This window comes from Xenopus tropicalis, chromosome 3 (assembly GCF_000004195.4).
Source record: "Xenopus tropicalis strain Nigerian chromosome 3, UCB_Xtro_10.0, whole genome shotgun sequence".
NCBI lineage: Eukaryota > Metazoa > Chordata > Amphibia > Anura > Pipidae > Xenopus > Xenopus tropicalis.
The window spans coordinates 141,290,408-141,310,220 of NC_030679.2; the positions used below are offsets into that span (position 1 = coordinate 141,290,408).

The following is a 19,813-nucleotide window of genomic DNA, read 5'->3' on the forward strand; positions in this document are numbered from 1 at the left end:
TACCATGAGGCATCTGTTATTCCCTGGTATAGCATAGCCACAGGTATAGCATAGGCACAGGTACCCCTTATGCCTCATAGTTTGGGGTAAGCACCCTAATTCCCCAATACCAACCAAAAAGGGCACCCACAGCGGCACAGACAGTTATAGAGGCACCCACATATACATGGGCACACTCACCTACACACATTGGGGCACCCTCACCCATAGACAAGACAGCCCCCATTTGAACAGTACTTACCCTTGAACAAAGGGTAATCATTATATAAACTGGGGGGCCCTCCCATAGGACAGTCACTTGGGCTGAACCAGGTTTTAAAAATGAATCTAAAGGACACAGAAAAATCTACCACTATGGTGAGGCTCTTCCCCTGCAGATCATTTGCCCAATTTGGCTGCCCAGGGGGCAGAATGCACTGAGCTGATCCAATGTGGGCAGTGCTTCTTTTTATTCATTGTCATGTGGTAAGGCACAGATTAAAGGAAAAGTAAATTCCATGGTGCTTGCCATTGGGTCCTGACTGCCGGCTCAATAGAATTTCTGAGTGACAGAAAGCAAGAAGTGAAACTTGGCCAGTAGATATCTAGCTGATCTCTGGCAACCGTTCCGTTGGGCCGATACTTGTGCCAATAGGCTGCTAACTGCCATGATCTTGTTAATGAGCCACTCCTTGTGCATACTAAACATAATGCCCTTAGGGCGGGGAGCAGGGCAAGAGCTAAGGATAGTAGAACAGGGCAATTGTTGCAAACAGCACCGTATAAAGGCATGTGTGTACAGGGTATGCCTAACTTTGGAGCACAGGTGTGAGCACTACATGTCTCTGCTATGCAGGGTGCCATCAGGGTGCAGGAAGGGTTACACAAAGAGGCAGCTGTAACATCAGGGGCGGGCCAAGCCGACCGGGCGCCCTAGGCAACCCGGTCGGCCACCTTGCCCCTCCCCCAATCGCTGCACCCTAGGCAGCTGCCTCATCTGCCTACCCCTAGTTCTGGGCCTGTGTAACACCAAAGGTTCCATTGTGCTGCAGGGGGCACTAAAGGCCAGCTGAGACAGGGGGCTGTAGGGGCTTTATTGCAAGGCTTACATTACAGATATGTGAGATATTTGGGTCAAATGCCAAGCACGGCTCTCTACAGAACTCCCAAGCCCCCCAATATAAAGGTGGGAATAAACAGTGCCAAGAGCAACTGATAAACAGTAACATGTGAATAAAAACCACTAAATATATGCTGCTAAATGTCAGCTGCTACTCCACTTGGCATCAGTAGGTGGCACCCTATCGGTATGTAGTGCCTCTATGTAAGTGTATAATGCCTACACAGGCACGGTGTGTATGGGGCACTTCATCACCATCAGGACTGGGCCAGAAGAAAGGGAAAAAGGGCAAGTTATACACTGTGTGTGTATGGGAAAGGAGGTTAATTCATTATAATCAAGAATTTCAGCAGTTATCTGGTTGCTAGGGCTCACTTTAACCTAGCAACTAGGTAATGATTTGAAAGAGAGACAGGAATATGAATATCAATTGAACAAATATTACTTGAATTGATATTGAAATAATATTAATTGAATATTAATATAACGATAAGTAATGAAAAGTAACAATAACAATACATTTGTAGCCCCATGGAACAATTGTTTTTTGGCTGCTGGGGTCAGTGACCCCTATTTGAAATCTGCAAAGAGGAAGACAAATAATTCAAAATCTATAAAAGATAAAAAATTGAAAAGTTGCCAAGAAAAAAAATGTATATTTATATAAAAATGGTTTATTTAGATGACTGGTCACTAGTAGGGCTTGGAGTAGTGCAGAGAGATCAGGGACGGGCAAATTTGGGCCACCTCTAGCCCTGCGACCCACTGCTGGGGGAAATTAGTTACCTCTCACATCACTAGTATCTAGTAAATCTCCCATAATTCCATTTGGCTCTGTCCCCACCCTGTTCAATAGCCACAGTGTTATTGTGTAATCCCTTGTAATTTGATAGATAAGGTGTCAAATTAAAGGGGAGTTATTAGGCCCCACATACAGAAACCTATTTATGGGCCTTGTAGAAAAAAAATGTTCCATTTTTCCCTCTCGGTTTACTAAAGCGTCGCCCCCTGCTGGTGAGGATTTCAGGGTGATATGTTTGTGGCACAACCTTTACACCATTCTGTCCATACTGCCACCCTCCCTCTCCAAGCAACATGTTAATTTTTAAAGAAAAGGTCAGTTTGTTGCCAATGGAAGTAATCTAAGTACCTCTGCAGCTGTAACTCATCATTTATTTATTCTCTGTCTGTATATTCCCTGCAAAACTGTGCCCAGCAACCTCAATGCACAGTAATAGCACTGCCTGCTTTAGTATTGCTTCCCATGCGTCTGTCTGTCATTCAAACAGATCCCCTGGAACTATAGCAGGGTGACTGTTACCCCAATGTTTCTATATATCTGTAACCTTGTTATGGGCTAAGGGGGCCCAGCCTGAAGGCCAGTTAGGGGGGGATTTGGGGTGAGTGCTTATTTGTGCCCTGGGTACCCCTGGAACTATAACAGGGTGACTGTTACCCCAATGTTTCTATATATCTGTAACCTTGTTATGGGCTAAGGGGGCCCAGCCTGAAGGCCAGTTAGGGGGGGATTTGGGGTGAGTGCTTATTTGTGCCCTGGGTACCCCTGGAACTATAGCAGGGTGACTGTTACCCCAATGTTTCTATATATCTGTAACCTTGTTATGGGCTAAGGGGGCCCAGCCTGAAGGCCAGTTAGGGGGGGATTTGGGGTGAGTGCTTATTTGTGCCCTGGGTACCCCTGGAACTATAGCAGGGTGACTGTTACCCCAATGTTTCTATTTATCTGTAACCTTGTTATGGGCTAAGGGGGCCCAGCCTGAAGGCCAGTTAGGGGGGGATTTGGGGTGAGTGCTTATTTGTGCCCTGGGTACCCCTGGAACTATAGCAGGGTGACTGTTACCCCAATGTTTCTATATATCTGTAACCTTGTTATGTGCTAAGGGGGCCCAGCCTGAAGGCCAGTTAGGGGGGGATTTGGGGTGAGTGCTTATTTGTGCCCTGGGTACCCCTGGAACTATAGCGGGGTGACTGTTACCCCAATGTTTCTATATATCTGTAACCTTGTTATGGGCTAAGGGGGCCCAGCCTGAAGGCCAGTTAGGGGGGGATTTGGGGTGAGTGCTTATTTGTGCCCTGGGTACCCCTGGAACTATAGCAGGGTGACTGTTACCCCAATGTTTCTATATATCTGTAACCTTGTTATGGGCTAAGGGGGCCCAGCCTGAAGGCCAGTTAGGGGGGGATTTGGGGTGAGTGCTTATTTGTGCCCTGGGTACCCCTGGAACTATAGCAGGGTGACTGTTACCCCAATGTTTCTATATATCTGTAACCTTGTTATGGGCTAAGGGGGCCCAGCCTGAAGGCCAGTTAGGGGGGGATTTGGGGTGATTGCTTATTTGTGCCCTGGGTACCCCTGGAACTATAGCAGGGTGACTGTTACCCCAATGTTTCTATATATCTGTAACCTTGTTATGGGCTAAGGGGGCCCAGCCTGAAGGCCAGTTAGGGGGGGATTTGGGGTGAGTGCTTATTTGTGCCCTGGGTACCCCTGGAACTATAGCAGGGTGACTGTTACCCCAATGTTTCTATATATCTGTAACCTTGTTATGGGCTAAGGGGGCCCAGCCTGAAGGCCAGTTAGGGGGGGATCTGGGGTGAGTGCTTATTTGTGCCCTGGGTACCCCTGGAACTATAGCAGGGTGACTGTTACCCCAATGTTTCTATATATCTGTAACCTTGTTATGGGCTAAGGGGGCCCAGCCTGAAGGCCAGTTAGGGGGGGATTTGGGGTGAGTGCTTATTTGTGCCCTGGGTACCCCTGGAACTATAGCAGGGTGACTGTTACCCCAATGTTTCTATATATCTGTAACCTTGTTATGAGCTAAGTGTGGGACCCTAACCAAAGGCTGGATCTCCATGAGAGGTTTGAACTGAAACCCCCCCCCTTAGTCATTTTCTCTTTATTTCTGCATTTTGCCTTCCTTCTAGTGCTTATATAAGTGCATATTTCATTCTCTTTCCTCTTTAGGTTATGTAAGTAGTTCTAGCTCACTTTCTCTCTCTTTGCAGCCCGAACTTTCCAATGTCTTGTATACCAAGAGCCGACTCTGACTACCTGTATGCAAAGCCTTTAAATGGAGGCTGGGATGGTACATACATATTCTGATCTAATGGATGCTATGCCACACCAACTCTTTAGACCCTTTTAGGTTATTAAGTTACTCAGCAGCATTCTGTTTGATTGCTAATGTTGCTGTTTATAGAATCTATGCCCCTAAAACATAATAAAATATGTTGAAAATGTGCTATAATGTGACTGTGCCCACAATAGCAGGAATATAACGCACGGGATACCTGCTGCAGACACCAGTAATGTACTTGCAGTCCTTACGTGACCTCTCTTCCGGCCAGACACAGGCTATATGATACTTCAATATTTCCTAACTCGCCAAATGTCTGCCAAAATAATCTCTGTAACAATGTCTTAGCAAAGCCCTGTCCCTCACATCAGCCCCATCAGCCTGCAGGCTATAGCATAATATCACCACCTTTTTGCACCAACAACCCCAATGTATTTGTATTTGAGCTGTTTTTATTTGTGAGAATTCTACAAAACACGCTTTACAATACCAATTTGCCCTCCCGCGCCACTTTACTGATTACAGCTGAGAGTGAAAAGCAGATTTACACTACGGGCACTTCCTGGTGAGCGGTGATTGGAGATAGAGGTTTGTGTCCCCTCCCACAGCTAAATGTGACAATGCCAGACAAGGTATTCTGTATACAAGAGTATCAGCTGCTTCCTGCCATGATATATTGCCCTGCCATTAGTGCGTGCGTGTAAGCGTGTACATCATCACCAGTTCGGGCGATCTTTAGGTAACTGCTTGCCGGTATACAACCTTCATCAGCTGGCAACATGAATGTGGTTAAAAACATAATTAAAAAAAAATAACATAATTTTTGTACAGTTTTTCTGGTCCATACATTCTGAGCATGGATTTCATTATTTGTCCACTAGTGGGTGCTGTTGCATTACAGTGTGTGACCAAGGTTACCTTATCGGAGCAAGCCACGGCTCCCATTCATATGAATAAGCCTAAATACACACTTTAAAGGGGTAGGTCCCCTTCAACATAACTTTTAGTATAATATAAAGAGTGCTATTCTGAGAAAATGTGCAATTGGTCTTCATTTTTATTATTTGTGGTTTTTGAATTACAGGTATGGGATCCATTATCCAGAATGCTTGGGACCTGGGGTTTTCCAGATAAGCGATCTATCCGTAATTCGGATCTCCTACCTAAAGTCTGCTAAAAACATTATTTAAACAGTAATTAAACCCAAAAGGGTCTTAGTTGGGATCAAGTACAAGATACTGTTTTATAATTACAGAAAAAAAGGAAATCATTTTTAAAAATGTGAATTATTTGATTAAAATGGAGTCTATGGAAGAAGGCCTTTCCGTAATTTGGAACTTTCTGAATAATGGGTTTCCGGACAAGGGGTCCGATACCTGTATTTAGCTTTTTATGCAGTGGCTCTCCAGTTTGGTTGCTAGGGTCCAAATTCCACTAGCAACCAGGCTTTGACTTGAACAAGAGACTGGGATATTAATAGGCCATGGCCTGAATAGAAGGGTAAGTAAAAAGTAACAATAACAATAAAACTGTAGCCTCACAGAGTTGTTTGGCTGCCAGGGTCAGTGACCCCCATTTGAAAGCTGCAAAGAGGCAGAAGAAGGCAATTAATTTAAAAACTATATAAAAAAAAAAAACAATCGAGAATCTGCTTAGAATTAGCCATTCTATAGCATACTAAAGGTTAGCATAAAGGTGAACTCCCCCTTTTAAAGGGCCAGTAACACCATAACATATTTGTAACACAAGGCAGGATTATTTGCAGTGAATTGCACAGTAGAGCTAGGCATACACTGGCAGATCTGTTACAATGGCGAGGTTGCCAAAAAAGGAGGTCTTTGCCTGATCCAAGCTGAGCCAAAATGGACTGATCCGCTCATAACACACAAGTGCATTTCTCATCCAACTGTTTTTTTTTTTTTGCCTGCCCCATAGATGTGCCCCCCTCCTATTCTTACTCCCATTCAACCTACTTCCTGGATGCTAAGGTAAAGAAGACCCTAGCAACCAGATAGCTGCTAAAATTTGAAACAGAGCTGCTGAACAAAAAGCTAAATAACTGAAAAAAGCATAAAAAAATTAAAAACATTTACAAATTGTCATTCTGGGGGTATAGTTTTCCTTTAAATTCATGCAACTGCCCCTTAACCCTTCTCCTTTCAAGCAACAACAAAAGAAGGTGCCAGTAGTACCTACTGTAGAACTCACCAAATCCGATAAGTGGTCCGGGCCCAGCAGCCCCTCAGCTTAGGAAGCAGAAAGCTGTCAGCAACAGTTAAAAGGGGGAGCCTGCAGGGACTCTAGGAATCCACAGGGCAAAGTCGGACTATACCCGGTGGGCCCCGGCGGCCCAGACCCAACCCTATTGCTGCTTCCTCTGGCCTCCAATGTCCTCTCCTGATGCGTTTCACATACACGCGTTCAGGGGAGGACGTCGGACAGGGGCCCCTGCGGTGAGAGTTAGGGGTGCGCGGTGGCGGGGGATGCGGGCAGAGAAGGCACCTTGGGCCTGTGGCAAGGTCAGACTGGGGGGTGCAGGGGCTACCGCCCCAGGGGCCCTGCACCCCCCAGTCCGACCCTGCCACAGGGCCACAAAAAGGAAAATGTAAAAAGATCTTCTTTATTAAAACTGAATTCAAAAATAAAAATCACCTGTGGCCTTACGTTAAGTACCCATAAGGCACTGCAAAGCCCCCATCCCTTTTAAACAGTGTTACAAAGGTCTGTCTCCTCCAGGTCTCTCAATCAGTCGGCTAGTGTAACAATGTTTCATAAGCCCAGTGTCGGACTGGCCCACCAGGATACCAGGTGTCAGTGGGCCCTCCTTCCCACTCAACCATTTGCCTTGTATGCCTCCACCATGGCCATTACCAATTCTATATGACAGAAGAAATGGAGGAAAGGATAGATAGTAGTATGTAAAAAGAAGTCATTAAGAAATTAAAGAAATGAAGGAAAGGTGGTCTGGAGAGTGGGCCTAAGGTTTTCTAGCGGGCCCTTAGAACCCCAGTCTGACACTGCATAAGCCAGCAATTATATACAGCAAAATCCATTTCAAATTTGTAATAAATGTATATCCCAAAGTTGCTTAGATCCTTGGTTTCCTTTATTATGAAAAAAAAATAGATTTTGCGTTGACTTGTCCTTTAATGGAACCTGTGTTACTGAATAAAAAGAAATCCACCGTCCACCCAAGGGTTAAAGCCACCCTATTCTCCTCACACCTACTCCATACATTATATGAGCGCCCCCCCCCCCAGTCCTACGTTTAGCCAGTGCCCAGGTACGCTCCCGGAAATGACGTCTCATTCCAGCCAGGTGAAACCCGGAAACGCTCTGTGTTTTGCTCAGGTAACTCCGGAAGTGATGCAAAGGCTTCTCTGGGTGTGTTCCCGGATGCGTCTCAGGTGTGCGGGGAGCTGATCATGTGACCGAAAGTGAGGGCGGGGCCAGTGTTTTCCGGACAGGTGAGTGGCAGGCGTTTCGCTACAGAGCGGTAGGTTCCTATATTCCCCCCTAATACTGGCACAGCGGGGGGGCTGGTATGTCAGGGTATTATGGTCTGTATGGTCCGGCATTAGCATTCCCATAGCTGCGAGTGTGTGCCGCCTTCTACACCTACATTTACCTGCACAGCCGGGATATTACTGACAGGAGGGAACTGGGGATAGTATTGTGTGCTACCGGGGTGTAATCCTGTGTGTATTATATGCACTTGTGTGGCTGCTCACCTGTTGTAAGGGGCATGGGGGCCGTATCACTCATGTATTATAAGGGATAATGTACCCCCTACTGTAAATGATAAGGATATTAGCAGTCACTGAGGGGTTCTGTGCCCATATAAAGGCACAAGGCTGCAGGCTGAGTTATACAGGGAACTCTGAGTATCACTCATGTATTATAAGGGATAATGTACCCCCTACTGTAAATGATAAGGATATTAGCAGTCACTGAGGGGTTCTGTGCCCATATAAAGGCACAAGGCTGCAGGCTGAGTTATACAGGGAACTCTGAGTATCACTCATGTATTATAAGGGATAATGTACCCCCTACTGTAAATGATAAGGATATTAGCAGTCACTGAGGGGTTCTGTGCCCATATAAAGGCACAAGGCTGCAGGCTGAGTTATACAGGGAACTCTGAGTATCACTCATGTATTATAAGGGATAATGTACCCCCTACTGTAAATGATAAGGATATTAGCAGTCACTGAGGGGTTCTGTGCCCATATAAAGGCACAAGGCTGCAGGCTGAGTTATACAGGGAACTCTGAGTATCACTCATGTATTATAAGGGATAATGTACCCCCTACTGTAAATGATAAGGATATTAGCAGTCACTGAGGGGTTCTGTGCCCATATAAAGGCACAAGGCTGCAGGCTGAGTTATACAGGGAACTCTGAGTATCACTCATGTATTATAAGGGATAATGTACCCCCTACTGTAAATGATAAGGATATTAGCAGTCACTGAGGGGTTCTGTGCCCATATAAAGGCACAAGGCTGCAGGCTGAGTTATACAGGGAACTCTGAGTATCACTCATGTATTATAAGGGATAATGTACCCCCTACTGTAAATGATAAGGATATTAGCAGTCACTGAGGGGTTCTGTGCCCATATAAAGGCACAAGGCTGCAGGCTGAGTTATACAGGGAACTCTGAGTATCACTCATGTATTATAAGGGATAATGTACCCCCTACTGTAAATGATAAGGATATTAGCAGTCACTGAGGGGTTCTGTGCCCATATAAAGGCACAAGGCTGCAGGCTGAGTTATACAGGGAACTCTGAGTATCACTCATGTATTATAAGGGATAATGTACCCCCTACTGTAAATGATAAGGATATTAGCAGTCACTGAGGGGTTCTGTGCCCATATAAAGGCACAAGGCTGCAGGCTGAGTTATAAATCCTATAGAGAGCGACCATGACGCTGGTAGTTTGTATAAATAATTCTGATTTTCTTTACTATACACAGGCTGAGCCCCTGGGCACATGCGCACTTACCTACTCACCATGGAGGAGTACAGATTCCCCCTGATGCTCATTGCCATCTCCAGCCTCTCATTAGTAAATGGTAAGTGTCCGGGGCTGATTGTATCTTGGTATCATTAGCCTTTTATTGTAGCAACAGCGAGACCCTTATTATCCTTAAACAGGGAAAGCCAATAATACAAGCCCCAGCAGTAACCCGTAGCAACCAGGCATTTAAAGAGACCAATGAATGATTAATACTGATTGGTTACTGTGTAGGGTGTAAAAGTCTCTCTAAATCTTCACTTTCATTTTTAGTATGCTATAGAATATAGAACGTCCTAAATCTAGCAACTTTGCAATTGGTCTTTATTTTGTATTTTTTCTATAGTTATTGAATTATGTGCCTTCCTTTTATGCCTCTTTGCTGCTTTCAAATGGGGGTCACTGACCCCTGCAGCCAAAAACCTATTGCTCTGGGATGGATTCAGGGGTTCGGCCGAACCCAAACAACTGGGTTTGGTACATCCCTAATTATTATTGTTACTTTTTATCACTTATCTTTCTATTCAGTCCCTCCCCTATTTATATTGCAGTCTCTCATTCAACCAGCTGCCTGGTTGCTAAGGTAAATAAGATCCTAGCAACTGCCATAGCTGCTTAAATGCCAAACTGAAGAGCTGCTGCATCCATCTGGGCAGGTGTTACCACAAGGGGGGTTGGTTGGGGGTAGTTTTATTTACAACTCCTGCCCTTCTTAGCCCTCGGATGGGGCATCGGCCCAACAGGTTGTTCAAAAATGTCATTGTCCAACCCCCTTGCTGCCCCCGATAATGGCTTAGCTATAGATTTATTAGCAGTCGCTGCCTGCAGCTATTCATGCCCAAATGTCATAAATTGCTTTGTACAGGGCCGAGGAGGGAGAGAATGATTAACCCAGAGAGTAATATGATAACGCTTGTTTGCTTTGGGTGCCCAGGCCAGCACATACTACCCCTTCTGAGCCAGTGTTTAAAGGGCAAGTAAACTCAAAATTCTGCTTAATGAAACTCTAGGCTACCTCCTCAGTATAGAGCCATTACATATTTGTAAGGAGTATTTGTTTAGGCATGTTTTACCCATCACTCACTGGGCCGGCTATACCCCAGGGCCCCCCCATTAGCCACCGGCCGTGTAGTCCCTGTTTTATGCCACGTTTTTCATCGCTGAGACGAGGCACTTTCTGATTATTTTTCCATTCAGCCCTTTGGAAAATATTCAGTTTGCACTCGGTCAGTAAGTAAGGGAATGGCACACAGGGGAGGAGCTTAAGCTGAGTCTCTTACAGCTGCTTCCAAATAGGCAGGGCTGGACTTTGGGGGGGGGGCTACCATCATAGAGAAGAACATATCTCCCATAATTCCTGATTTTAGTAATGTTTTGTTTACTTTTTTTTTGTAAAATGAAAATTCAACAGGTTTGATCTGTCAAGTACCATTGTGTCCTATGGAGGCTGAGAATAGTAGGAATAGTATAGTCAGTGACAGCCTGTGCTTGCGACATTGTCAAGGAGAAGTTAACCCCTCTTTGTTTTCTGTTTCACCCAGTTTCAAGGGGAACTTAACCCCCCTCATTGTTTTCTGTTTCACCCAGTTTCAAGGGGAACTTAACCCCCCTCATTGTTTCAGTTTCACCCAGTTTCAGGGGGAACTTAATCCCCTCATTGTTTTCAGATTCACCCAGTTTCAAGGGGAACTTAATCCCCTCATTGTTTTCAGATTCACCCAGTTTCAAGGGGAACTTAATCCCCTCATTGTTTTCAGATTCACCTAGTTTCAAGGGGAACTTAATCCCCCTCATTGTTTTCAGTTTCACCCAGTTTCAAGGGGAACTTAATCCCCTCATTGTTTTCAGATTCACCTAGTTTTAAGGGGAACTTAACCCCCCTCATTGTTTTCAGTTTCACCCAGTTTCAAGGGGAACTTAACCCCCCTCATTGTTTTCAGTTTCACCCAGTTTCAAGGGGAACTTAATCCCCTCATTGTTTTCAGTTTCACCCAGTTTCAAGGGGAACTTAACCCCCCTCATTGTTTTCAGTTTCACCCAGTTTCAAGGGGAACTTAATCCCCCTCATTGTTTTCAGTTTCACCCAGTTTCAAGGGGAACTTAATCCCCTCATTGTTTTCAGATTCACCTAGTTTCAAGGGGAACTTAATCCCCCTCATTGTTTTCAGTTTCACCCAGTTTCAAGGGGAACTTAATCCCCTCATTGTTTCAGTTTCACCCAGTTTCAAGGGGAACTTAATCCCCTCATTGTTTCAGTTTCACCCAGTTTCAAGGGGAACTTAATCCCCTCATTGTTTTCAGATTCACCCAGTTTCAAGGGGAACTTAATCCCCTCATTGTTTTCAGTTTCACCCAGTTTCAGGGGGAACTTAACCCCCCTCATTGTTTCAGTTTCACCCAGTTTCAAGGGGAACTTAATCCCCTCGTTGTTTTCAGATTCACCCAGTTTCAAGGGGAACTTAATCCCCCTCATTGTTTTCAGTTTCACCCAGTTTCAAGGGGAACTTAATCCCCTCATTGTTTTCAGTTTCACCCAGTTTCAGGGGGAACTTAACCCCCCTCATTGTTTCAGTTTCACCCAGTTTCAAGGGGAACTTAATCCCCTCGTTGTTTTCAGATTCACCCAGTTTCAAGGGGAACTTAACCCCCCTCATTGTTTTCAGTTTCACCCAGTTTCAAGGGGAACTTAACCCCCCTCATTGTTTTCAGTTTCACCCAGTTTCAAGGGGAACTTAACCCCCCTCATTGTTTTCAGTTTCACCCAGTTTCAAGGGGAACTTAACCCCCCTCATTGTTTTCAGTTTCACCCAGTTTCAAGGGGAACTTAACCCCCCTCATTGTTTTCAGTTTCACCCAGTTTCAAGGGGAACTTAACCCCCCTCATTGTTTTCAGTTTCACCCAGTTTCAAGGGGATCTTAATCTCTTCATTGGTTTTAGTTTCACCCAGTTTCAAGGGGATCTTAATCTCCTCATTGGTTTCTGTTTCACCCAGTTTCAAGGGAAACGTAATCCCCTCGTTGTTTTCAGATTCACCCAGTTTCAAGGGGAACTTAATCCCCTCGTTGTTTTCAGATTCACCCAGTTTCAAGGGGAACTTAATCCCCCTCATTGTTTTCTGTTTCACCCAGTTTCAAGGGGAACTTAATCCCCTCATTGTTTTCTGTTTCACCCAGTTTCAAGGGGAACTTAATCCCCTCGTTGTTTTCAGATTCACCCAGTTTCAAGGGGAACTTAATCCCCCTCATTGTTTTCTGTTTCACCCAGTTTCAAGGGGAACTTAATCCCCTCGTTGTTTTCAGATTCACCCAGTTTCAAGGGGAACTTAATCCCCCTCATTGTTTCAGATTCACCCAGTTTCAAGGGGAACTTAACCCCCCTCATTGTTTTCAGATTCACCCAGTTTCAAGGGGAACTTAATCCCCCTCATTGTTTTCAGTTTCACCCAGTTTCAAGGGGAACTTAATCCCCCTCATTGTTTCAGTTTCACCCAGTTTCAAGGGGAACTTAATCCCCTCATTGTTTTCAGATTCACCTAGTTTCAAGGGGATCTTAATCTCCTCATTGGTTTCTGTTTCACCCAGTTTCAAGGGAAACGTAATCCCCTCGTTGTTTTCAGATTCACCCAGTTTCAAGGGGAACTTAATCCCCTCGTTGTTTTCAGATTCACCCAGTTTCAAGGGGAACTTAATCCCCCTCATTGTTTTCTGTTTCACCCAGTTTCAAGGGGAACTTAATCCCCTCATTGTTTTCTGTTTCACCCAGTTTCAAGGGGAACTTAATCCCCTCGTTGTTTTCAGATTCACCCAGTTTCAAGGGGAACTTAATCCCCCTCATTGTTTTCTGTTTCACCCAGTTTCAAGGGGAACTTAATCCCCTCGTTGTTTTCAGATTCACCCAGTTTCAAGGGGAACTTAATCCCCCTCATTGTTTCAGATTCACCCAGTTTCAAGGGGAACTTAACCCCCCTCATTGTTTTCAGATTCACCCAGTTTCAAGGGGAACTTAATCCCCCTCATTGTTTTCAGTTTCACCCAGTTTCAAGGGGAACTTAATCCCCCTCATTGTTTCAGTTTCACCCAGTTTCAAGGGGAACTTAATCCCCTCATTGTTTTCAGATTCACCTAGTTTCAAGGGGAACTTAATCCCCCTCATTGTTTTCAGTTTCACCTAGTTTCAAGGGGAACTTAATCCCCTCGTTGTTTTCAGATTCACCCAGTTTCAAGGGGAACTTAACCCCCCTCATTGTTTTCAGATTCACCCAGTTTCAAGGGGAACTTAATCCCCCTCATTGTTTTCAGTTTCACCCAGTTTCAATGGGAACTTAATCCCCTCATTGTTTTCAGATTCACCCAGTTTCAAGGGGAACTTAACCCCCCTCATTGTTTCAGTTTCACCCAGTTTCAAGGGGAACTTAATCCCCCTCATTGTTTTCAGTTTCACCCAGTTTCAAGGGGAACTTAATCCCCTCATTGTTTCAGTTTCACCCAGTTTCAAGGGGAACTTAATCCCCTCATTGTTTCAGTTTCACCCAGTTTCAAGGGGAACTTAATCCCCTCATTGTTTTCAGATTCACCTAGTTTCAAGGGGAACTTAATCCCCCTCATTGTTTTCAGTTTCACCCAGTTTCAAGGGGAACTTAATCCCCTCATTGTTTTCAGTTTCACCCAGTTTCAGGGGGAACTTAACCCCCCTCATTGTTTCAGTTTCACCCAGTTTCAAGGGGAACTTAATCCCCTCGTTGTTTTCAGATTCACCCAGTTTCAAGGGGAACTTAACCCCCCTCATTGTTTTCAGTTTCACCCAGTTTCAAGGGGAACTTAACCCCCCTCATTGTTTTCAGTTTCACCCAGTTTCAAGGGGAACTTAACCCCCCTCATTGTTTTCAGTTTCACCCAGTTTCAAGGGGAACTTAACCCCCCTCATTGTTTTCAGTTTCACCCAGTTTCAAGGGGAACTTAATCCCCCTCATTGTTTTCAGTTTCACCCAGTTTCAAGGGGATCTTAATCTCTTCATTGGTTTTAGTTTCACCCAGTTTCAAGGGGATCTTAATCTCCTCATTGGTTTCTGTTTCACCCAGTTTCAAGGGAAACGTAATCCCCTCGTTGTTTTCAGATTCACCCAGTTTCAAGGGGAACTTAATCCCCTCGTTGTTTTCAGATTCACCCAGTTTCAAGGGGAACTTAATCCCCCTCATTGTTTTCTGTTTCACCCAGTTTCAAGGGGAACTTAATCCCCTCGTTGTTTTCAGATTCACCCAGTTTCAAGGGGAACTTAATCCCCCTCATTGTTTCAGATTCACCCAGTTTCAAGGGGAACTTAACCCCCCTCATTGTTTTCAGATTCACCCAGTTTCAAGGGGAACTTAATCCCCCTCATTGTTTTCAGTTTCACCCAGTTTCAAGGGGAACTTAATCCCCTCATTGTTTTCAGATTCACCCAGTTTCAAGGGGAACTTAATCCCCCTCATTGTTTCAGTTTCACCCAGTTTCAAGGGGAACTTAATCCCCTCATTGTTTTCAGATTCACCTAGTTTCAAGGGGAACTTAATCCCCCTCATTGTTTTCAGTTTCACCTAGTTTCAAGGGGAACTTAATCCCCTCGTTGTTTTCAGATTCACCCAGTTTCAAGGGGAACTTAACCCCCCTCATTGTTTTCAGATTCACCCAGTTTCAAGGGGAACTTAATCCCCCTCATTGTTTTCAGTTTCACCCAGTTTCAAGGGGAACTTAACCCCCCTCATTGTTTTCAGTTTCACCCAGTTTCAAGGGGAACTTAATCCCCTCATTGTTTTCAGTTTCACCCAGTTTCAAGGGGAACTTAATCCCCCTCATTGTTTTCAGTTTCACCCAGTTTCAAGGGGAACTTAATCCCCCTCATTGTTTTCAGTTTCACCCAGTTTCAAGGGGATCTTAATCTCCTCATTGGTTTTAGTTTCACCCAGTTTCAAGGGAAACGTAATCCCCTTGTTGTTTTCAGTTTCAATTGAAACTTAGGGTGCATCCCTACATTTTATAAATACAGCAATGATCGAGTATAATACAAATTTATACCATGACAAGGATAAGGTCTCAGGTGGGGACAATAGGCAGAAGAGCTCAACCCGAACCCACACAGGACCCATGGGTTCCGTGGGTATATATATATATAAGTATACAAGGCTTATTAGTAATCATATAATCAGCCCTATAGCACCAGTGAATGTGACAGATGAACCCCATTTTCTGCTTGATGATTTCCCACGACCCCAAAGCTAAGCAGCCCAGAGCTCACTGAGCATGTGCAGTGCCACTGGCACAAAAAAAGCCTAACAAAATGGGGATAACTTTGAAGGCTTGGATCATTATTTATAGCATTAAAGAGGCTGCAGAACCTCTGGGCTGGTACAGTGAGTAAAATGCAGCCTTTCCATTTGTATTAAGGTATTAGTTTGCCTTTAAACCTTGTAAGCGCTAACAAGCCGCACAGGGTCACACACAGTAAGATCTATATATTTCAGACTCTAGTAGTTCTAGTCTAATGATCAGACCCAGTAGACAGGGAGGGATGGGACAAATGAGTAGGAGACCGAGGGCAGGGGCACAGCGGAAGGACCTTGTATTGTACACATAATAAAGGAGCCTTTCAGCCCTGCTACATTGTATCTGCGGTGCCAATCTATCCCACGTGTGCCCAAGGTTACCTCGTTCTCTCTTAAAGGGCCCTCGCGCTTATATAGGGCAGGTTGGACAATGTGACTCATTGTAACCCAATCTCCTCAGTCTCCATGGGTGGGGGCGGAGGTGCTTGGTAATAGTGGCATTGCCCGCTGCTATTGTAGGCTGGCATCTGTGTCAGTGTTCTGTTTCACCCCCCTCACTGGCCTGCTGGCCCGGCTGGCAGTTGCAAAAGCTGAAAGAACAACAGGGAAGTAAATGTAAGGGAAAGCGCACGTATAGCTACAGCCTCCTCCTCTGTGGCACGGAATGTTCTGGCATGTACAGATCTGCATAGGAATCTGCCTTGGTACTCTGACACCTACCTCTCTGCGTGAGTAGTAGGGACATGTTCTGTATGCCCTGGGCTTAGTACAGGGGAATCCCTATGTGCCATAGTTTTATGGTATCTCTCTATACAGGCTATGAGCAAACTTAGGGGGCTGTTCCTGCTGAATTGTGCTTAGTACAGGGGAATCCCTATGTGCCATTGTTTTATGGTATCTCTCTGTACAGGCTATGAGCAAACTTAGGGGGCTGTTCCTGCTGAATTGTGCTTAGTACAGGGGAATCCCTATGTGCCATAGTTTTATGGTATCTCTCTGTACAGGCTATGAGCAAACTTAGGGGGCTGTTCCTGCTGAATTGTGCTTAGTACAGGGGAATCCCTATGTGCCATAGTTTTATGGTATCTCTCTGTACAGGCTATGGGCAAACTTAGGGGGCTGTTCCTGCTGAATTGTGCTTAGTACAGGGGAATCCCTATGTGCCATAGTTTTATGGTATCTCTCTGTACAGGCTATGAGCAAAGTTAGGGGGCTGTTCCTGCTGAATTGTGCTTAGTACAGGGGAGATCCCTATGCTGCCATAGTTTTATGGTATCTCTCTGTACAGGCTATGAGCAAAGTTAGGGGGCTGTTCCTGCTGAATTGTGCTTAGTACAGGGGAGATCCCTATGCTGCCATAGTTTTATGGTATCTCTGTGTATATATCTATAATAAAACCCTGCAGAATGGCATCATTTGATGGTATTTATCGTTACAGGGTTATGAGCAAACTCAATGTTACTTTTGATTCTACTTTATTATTATGTCTCTTTTCCTATTGCCTGTTTGTGACTGTCTGTGTTCTCTCCGTAGCTGAGAATTCCACCACACCAGCCCCATACAAGCTCTCGGTGAGTGAAACGCGCTGCGCCTCACATCTCTGCCGCCATGTTTGTAATGTAATGTGGCTAGCAATGCTGTATTTTATATAATGAACTTTCCTACCAGCCTAGAGCTTCGGTAGCCCTATAGCCCTCATTATTCCCAGCAGCTCCCCATCTTGGCTCTTGTTCGGCCATCTTTTGCGTGTCAGTGGCACTGCACATGCTCAGTGCGCTCTGGGCTGCTTAGGGGTCGTGGGAAATCATCAAGCGGAAAATAAGTTTGATCTGTCATAGCAGAATAGTAGAGAGGGAGGGAGCATGAATAGAATGAGATGTAATAAGCCTATAAATAATACTATTCTAACCTCCCTCTGGTTGCTAGCCTTGCAGGCCCTGGCAACTAGATAGCACAGAAAGGGGCTGAATAGGCAATTGTAAGATGAACTTCCCCTTGAATAATAAAGGGGCGGTATCGCAGGTTATTACGCCATTATTTCAGTGTCCCCTCTCTCTCAGGAGTCGGCACGGCTAGCCGCCATCATCGTTCCCTGCGTAGTGGGCGGCCTTATTCTCATCGGCATCCTCGCCTTCATCATTATCAAGATCCGAGAGAGGCGGCGGACGGAGGGAACCTACCGACCAAGCAGCGAGGAGCACAAGGAACCCCGCGTGGAGCCCAACATGGCTCTCAAACTGCCCCCCGAGGAGAGGCTGATATGAGGGACTCTAGGATGGATTCCTACCCACTTATTGATTCACAGCTGACGGGGGAGGTCAGACGGTGACACCAGAAACGGGTCAGAACCAAGCAGGGGTTTCATGTGACTCCAGAGATGGGTCAGAACTGGGCCTTACACACCAACAGGGGTTTTATGTGACTCCAGAGATGGGTCAGAACTGGGCCTTACACACCAACAGGGGTTTTATGTGACTCCAGAGATGGGTCAGAACTGGGCCTTTCATGTGACTCCAGAGATGGGTCAGAACTGGGCCTTTCATGTGACTCCAGAGATGGGTCAGAACTGGGCCTTACACACCAACAGGGGTTTCATACGGCACCAGAAATGGGTCAAAACTGTGCCTTACACACCAACAGGGGTTTCATACCGCACCAGAAATGGGTCAGAACTGTGCCTTACACATCACGTGACTGGCAAGCACCACTGTCTTGTCTTCTCCTTCTCACACCTGGATGGAGACCTGGATTAAAGGGGAAATACAGCATACCCCGCTACATAGTTAGTACCTGCCCACCACTAAATACCTGTAACTGTAGTTTCAGTATTATCCAGTATTTAGCTCCTCCCCTGTTTGTGCCTTCCATTTGCAAGGACCTCCCAGATACAAAGGACCCGGAGCAGGCCCGGTTGGGTGTGTATCAAACAACAGTATTAGCATGGAGGCCTATGGAGTGCAGGAAACCTTATAGAAACCCCCTGCTTATCTGGGACTGGGCCTGTGTTATCCAGTTGCAGGGCTTGCCTGGTGGTGGCATAAAGGCTCCGATATAAACATATTTATATATTGTAATTATAAACCCGCTGGAAATGGAGCGCTACAGAACCGGGACTTTTATTCAGTAAAACACTACTTTTAATCTATTTTATAGCCCAGTCTCATCAGTAAAGGGCACAGGGCTAGTGCATAGTCACTCCAGCTGCTATAAATAATAATCAGCTCCAGGTCTAGTTACCCATAGCAACCATGCTGCTGATTGGTTGCTATTGGAGTCACTAGTAGGTGATACTTTTATTACTTTACCCTATAAATGCCGTAGTTCCGTAGCAGCCGACGTGAGAAACGTTCCCCGTTTTGGGGAATTTGTGGGCGATGTCGGGGGTTCTGGACGAATGTCACAATGTGTATTATCTATGTATTTACTTTCTGTGTACATGTGTGTAAATCTATGTTTATCTTTCAATTGTTTGGCGTGATGCCAACGTGTTCTTACCAGAGGCGCCAGTATATGTATGAACCAAGCTGACCAATCGCTGCAGCCTCTGTGACGTTGGCAGCGGTGGGGACTGGGGGGGGGGGGGGGGTTTATAGCCCCCCTGCTCCCTAAGCTGGTTTTGCTGTTTCATCTGTTGCCGCGAAGGCAAGTGGGGCTAGGGTGGCCGCCTTTCCTTAGTCTTTTTTGAGGGGGCGGGTCTGTGGCATCAGGGGCGGCACTGTGATGTAGATGGGGGCGGGCATAACATTGGTGGGCAGAGCAGGCTAGAAAGGGAGCTGGGGGAGGGGATAGGAGGCGGATTAGGGGTGGATCGGAGGCGGGTCAGAGGTGAGCGTTATAACAGATTTACCAGCCATTAATAGCCCCAGGCCGGTCACTATTGCCCCCCAGATATATTCTGTGATTACTGATTATTGCAAGCCTGCCGCAGTCCGCTGAGTTTTGATTGGCCCAAAGCCTTAAATTTGCATCCTGTAAATATTTTTATCTTAGCCAGCATTTTAGTAAGAACCCCTCCCCCCCAGCCTTGTATTTTGGGGGTGGAGCTTTCAGATCATGTGGCCCCGGAGCAGCAGGGATCGGCCCCAGACCTGGTGCCTTGTTGAATCATGTGGATTACACGCCCCGCCTTTTTACTGCATTCCCGCCAAAGGATCTTCTTTCAATTTGGCGCCGTATTTTATACCAATATATTGTACATCTCATTGCTAAGATAATAAAAATATTTTATCAGAAATGTCTCTTTTTGCTCTCTTTGTGTTTCATTGGTTGGTTAGCAAAAGGAAAGGAGCCG

General features: G+C 45.5%; 2 protein-coding genes across 2 annotated transcripts in view; one reads left to right on the forward strand and one right to left on the reverse strand.

Moving 5' to 3' along the window:
* Positions 1-7,627: 7,627 nt before the first annotated feature.
* crb3 (crumbs 3, cell polarity complex component) lies at positions 7,628-18,197 on the forward strand (the record flags this gene model as incomplete). Its single annotated transcript, NM_001012688.1, is given in 4 exon segments — positions 7,628-7,667; positions 9,182-9,280; positions 17,056-17,093; positions 17,583-18,197. Coding segments are annotated over 3 exon segments (324 nt in total). The 3' UTR covers positions 17,787-18,197.
* A 1,335-nt stretch (positions 18,198-19,532) lies between these two features.
* The window catches only part of tubb4a (tubulin beta 4A class IVa), a gene marked incomplete at its 3' end in the record, with an annotated part of 40,742 nt that continues 40,461 nt past the window's right edge, over positions 19,533-19,813 (reverse strand). The window contains 1 exon segment of the mRNA NM_001037268.1: positions 19,533-19,568.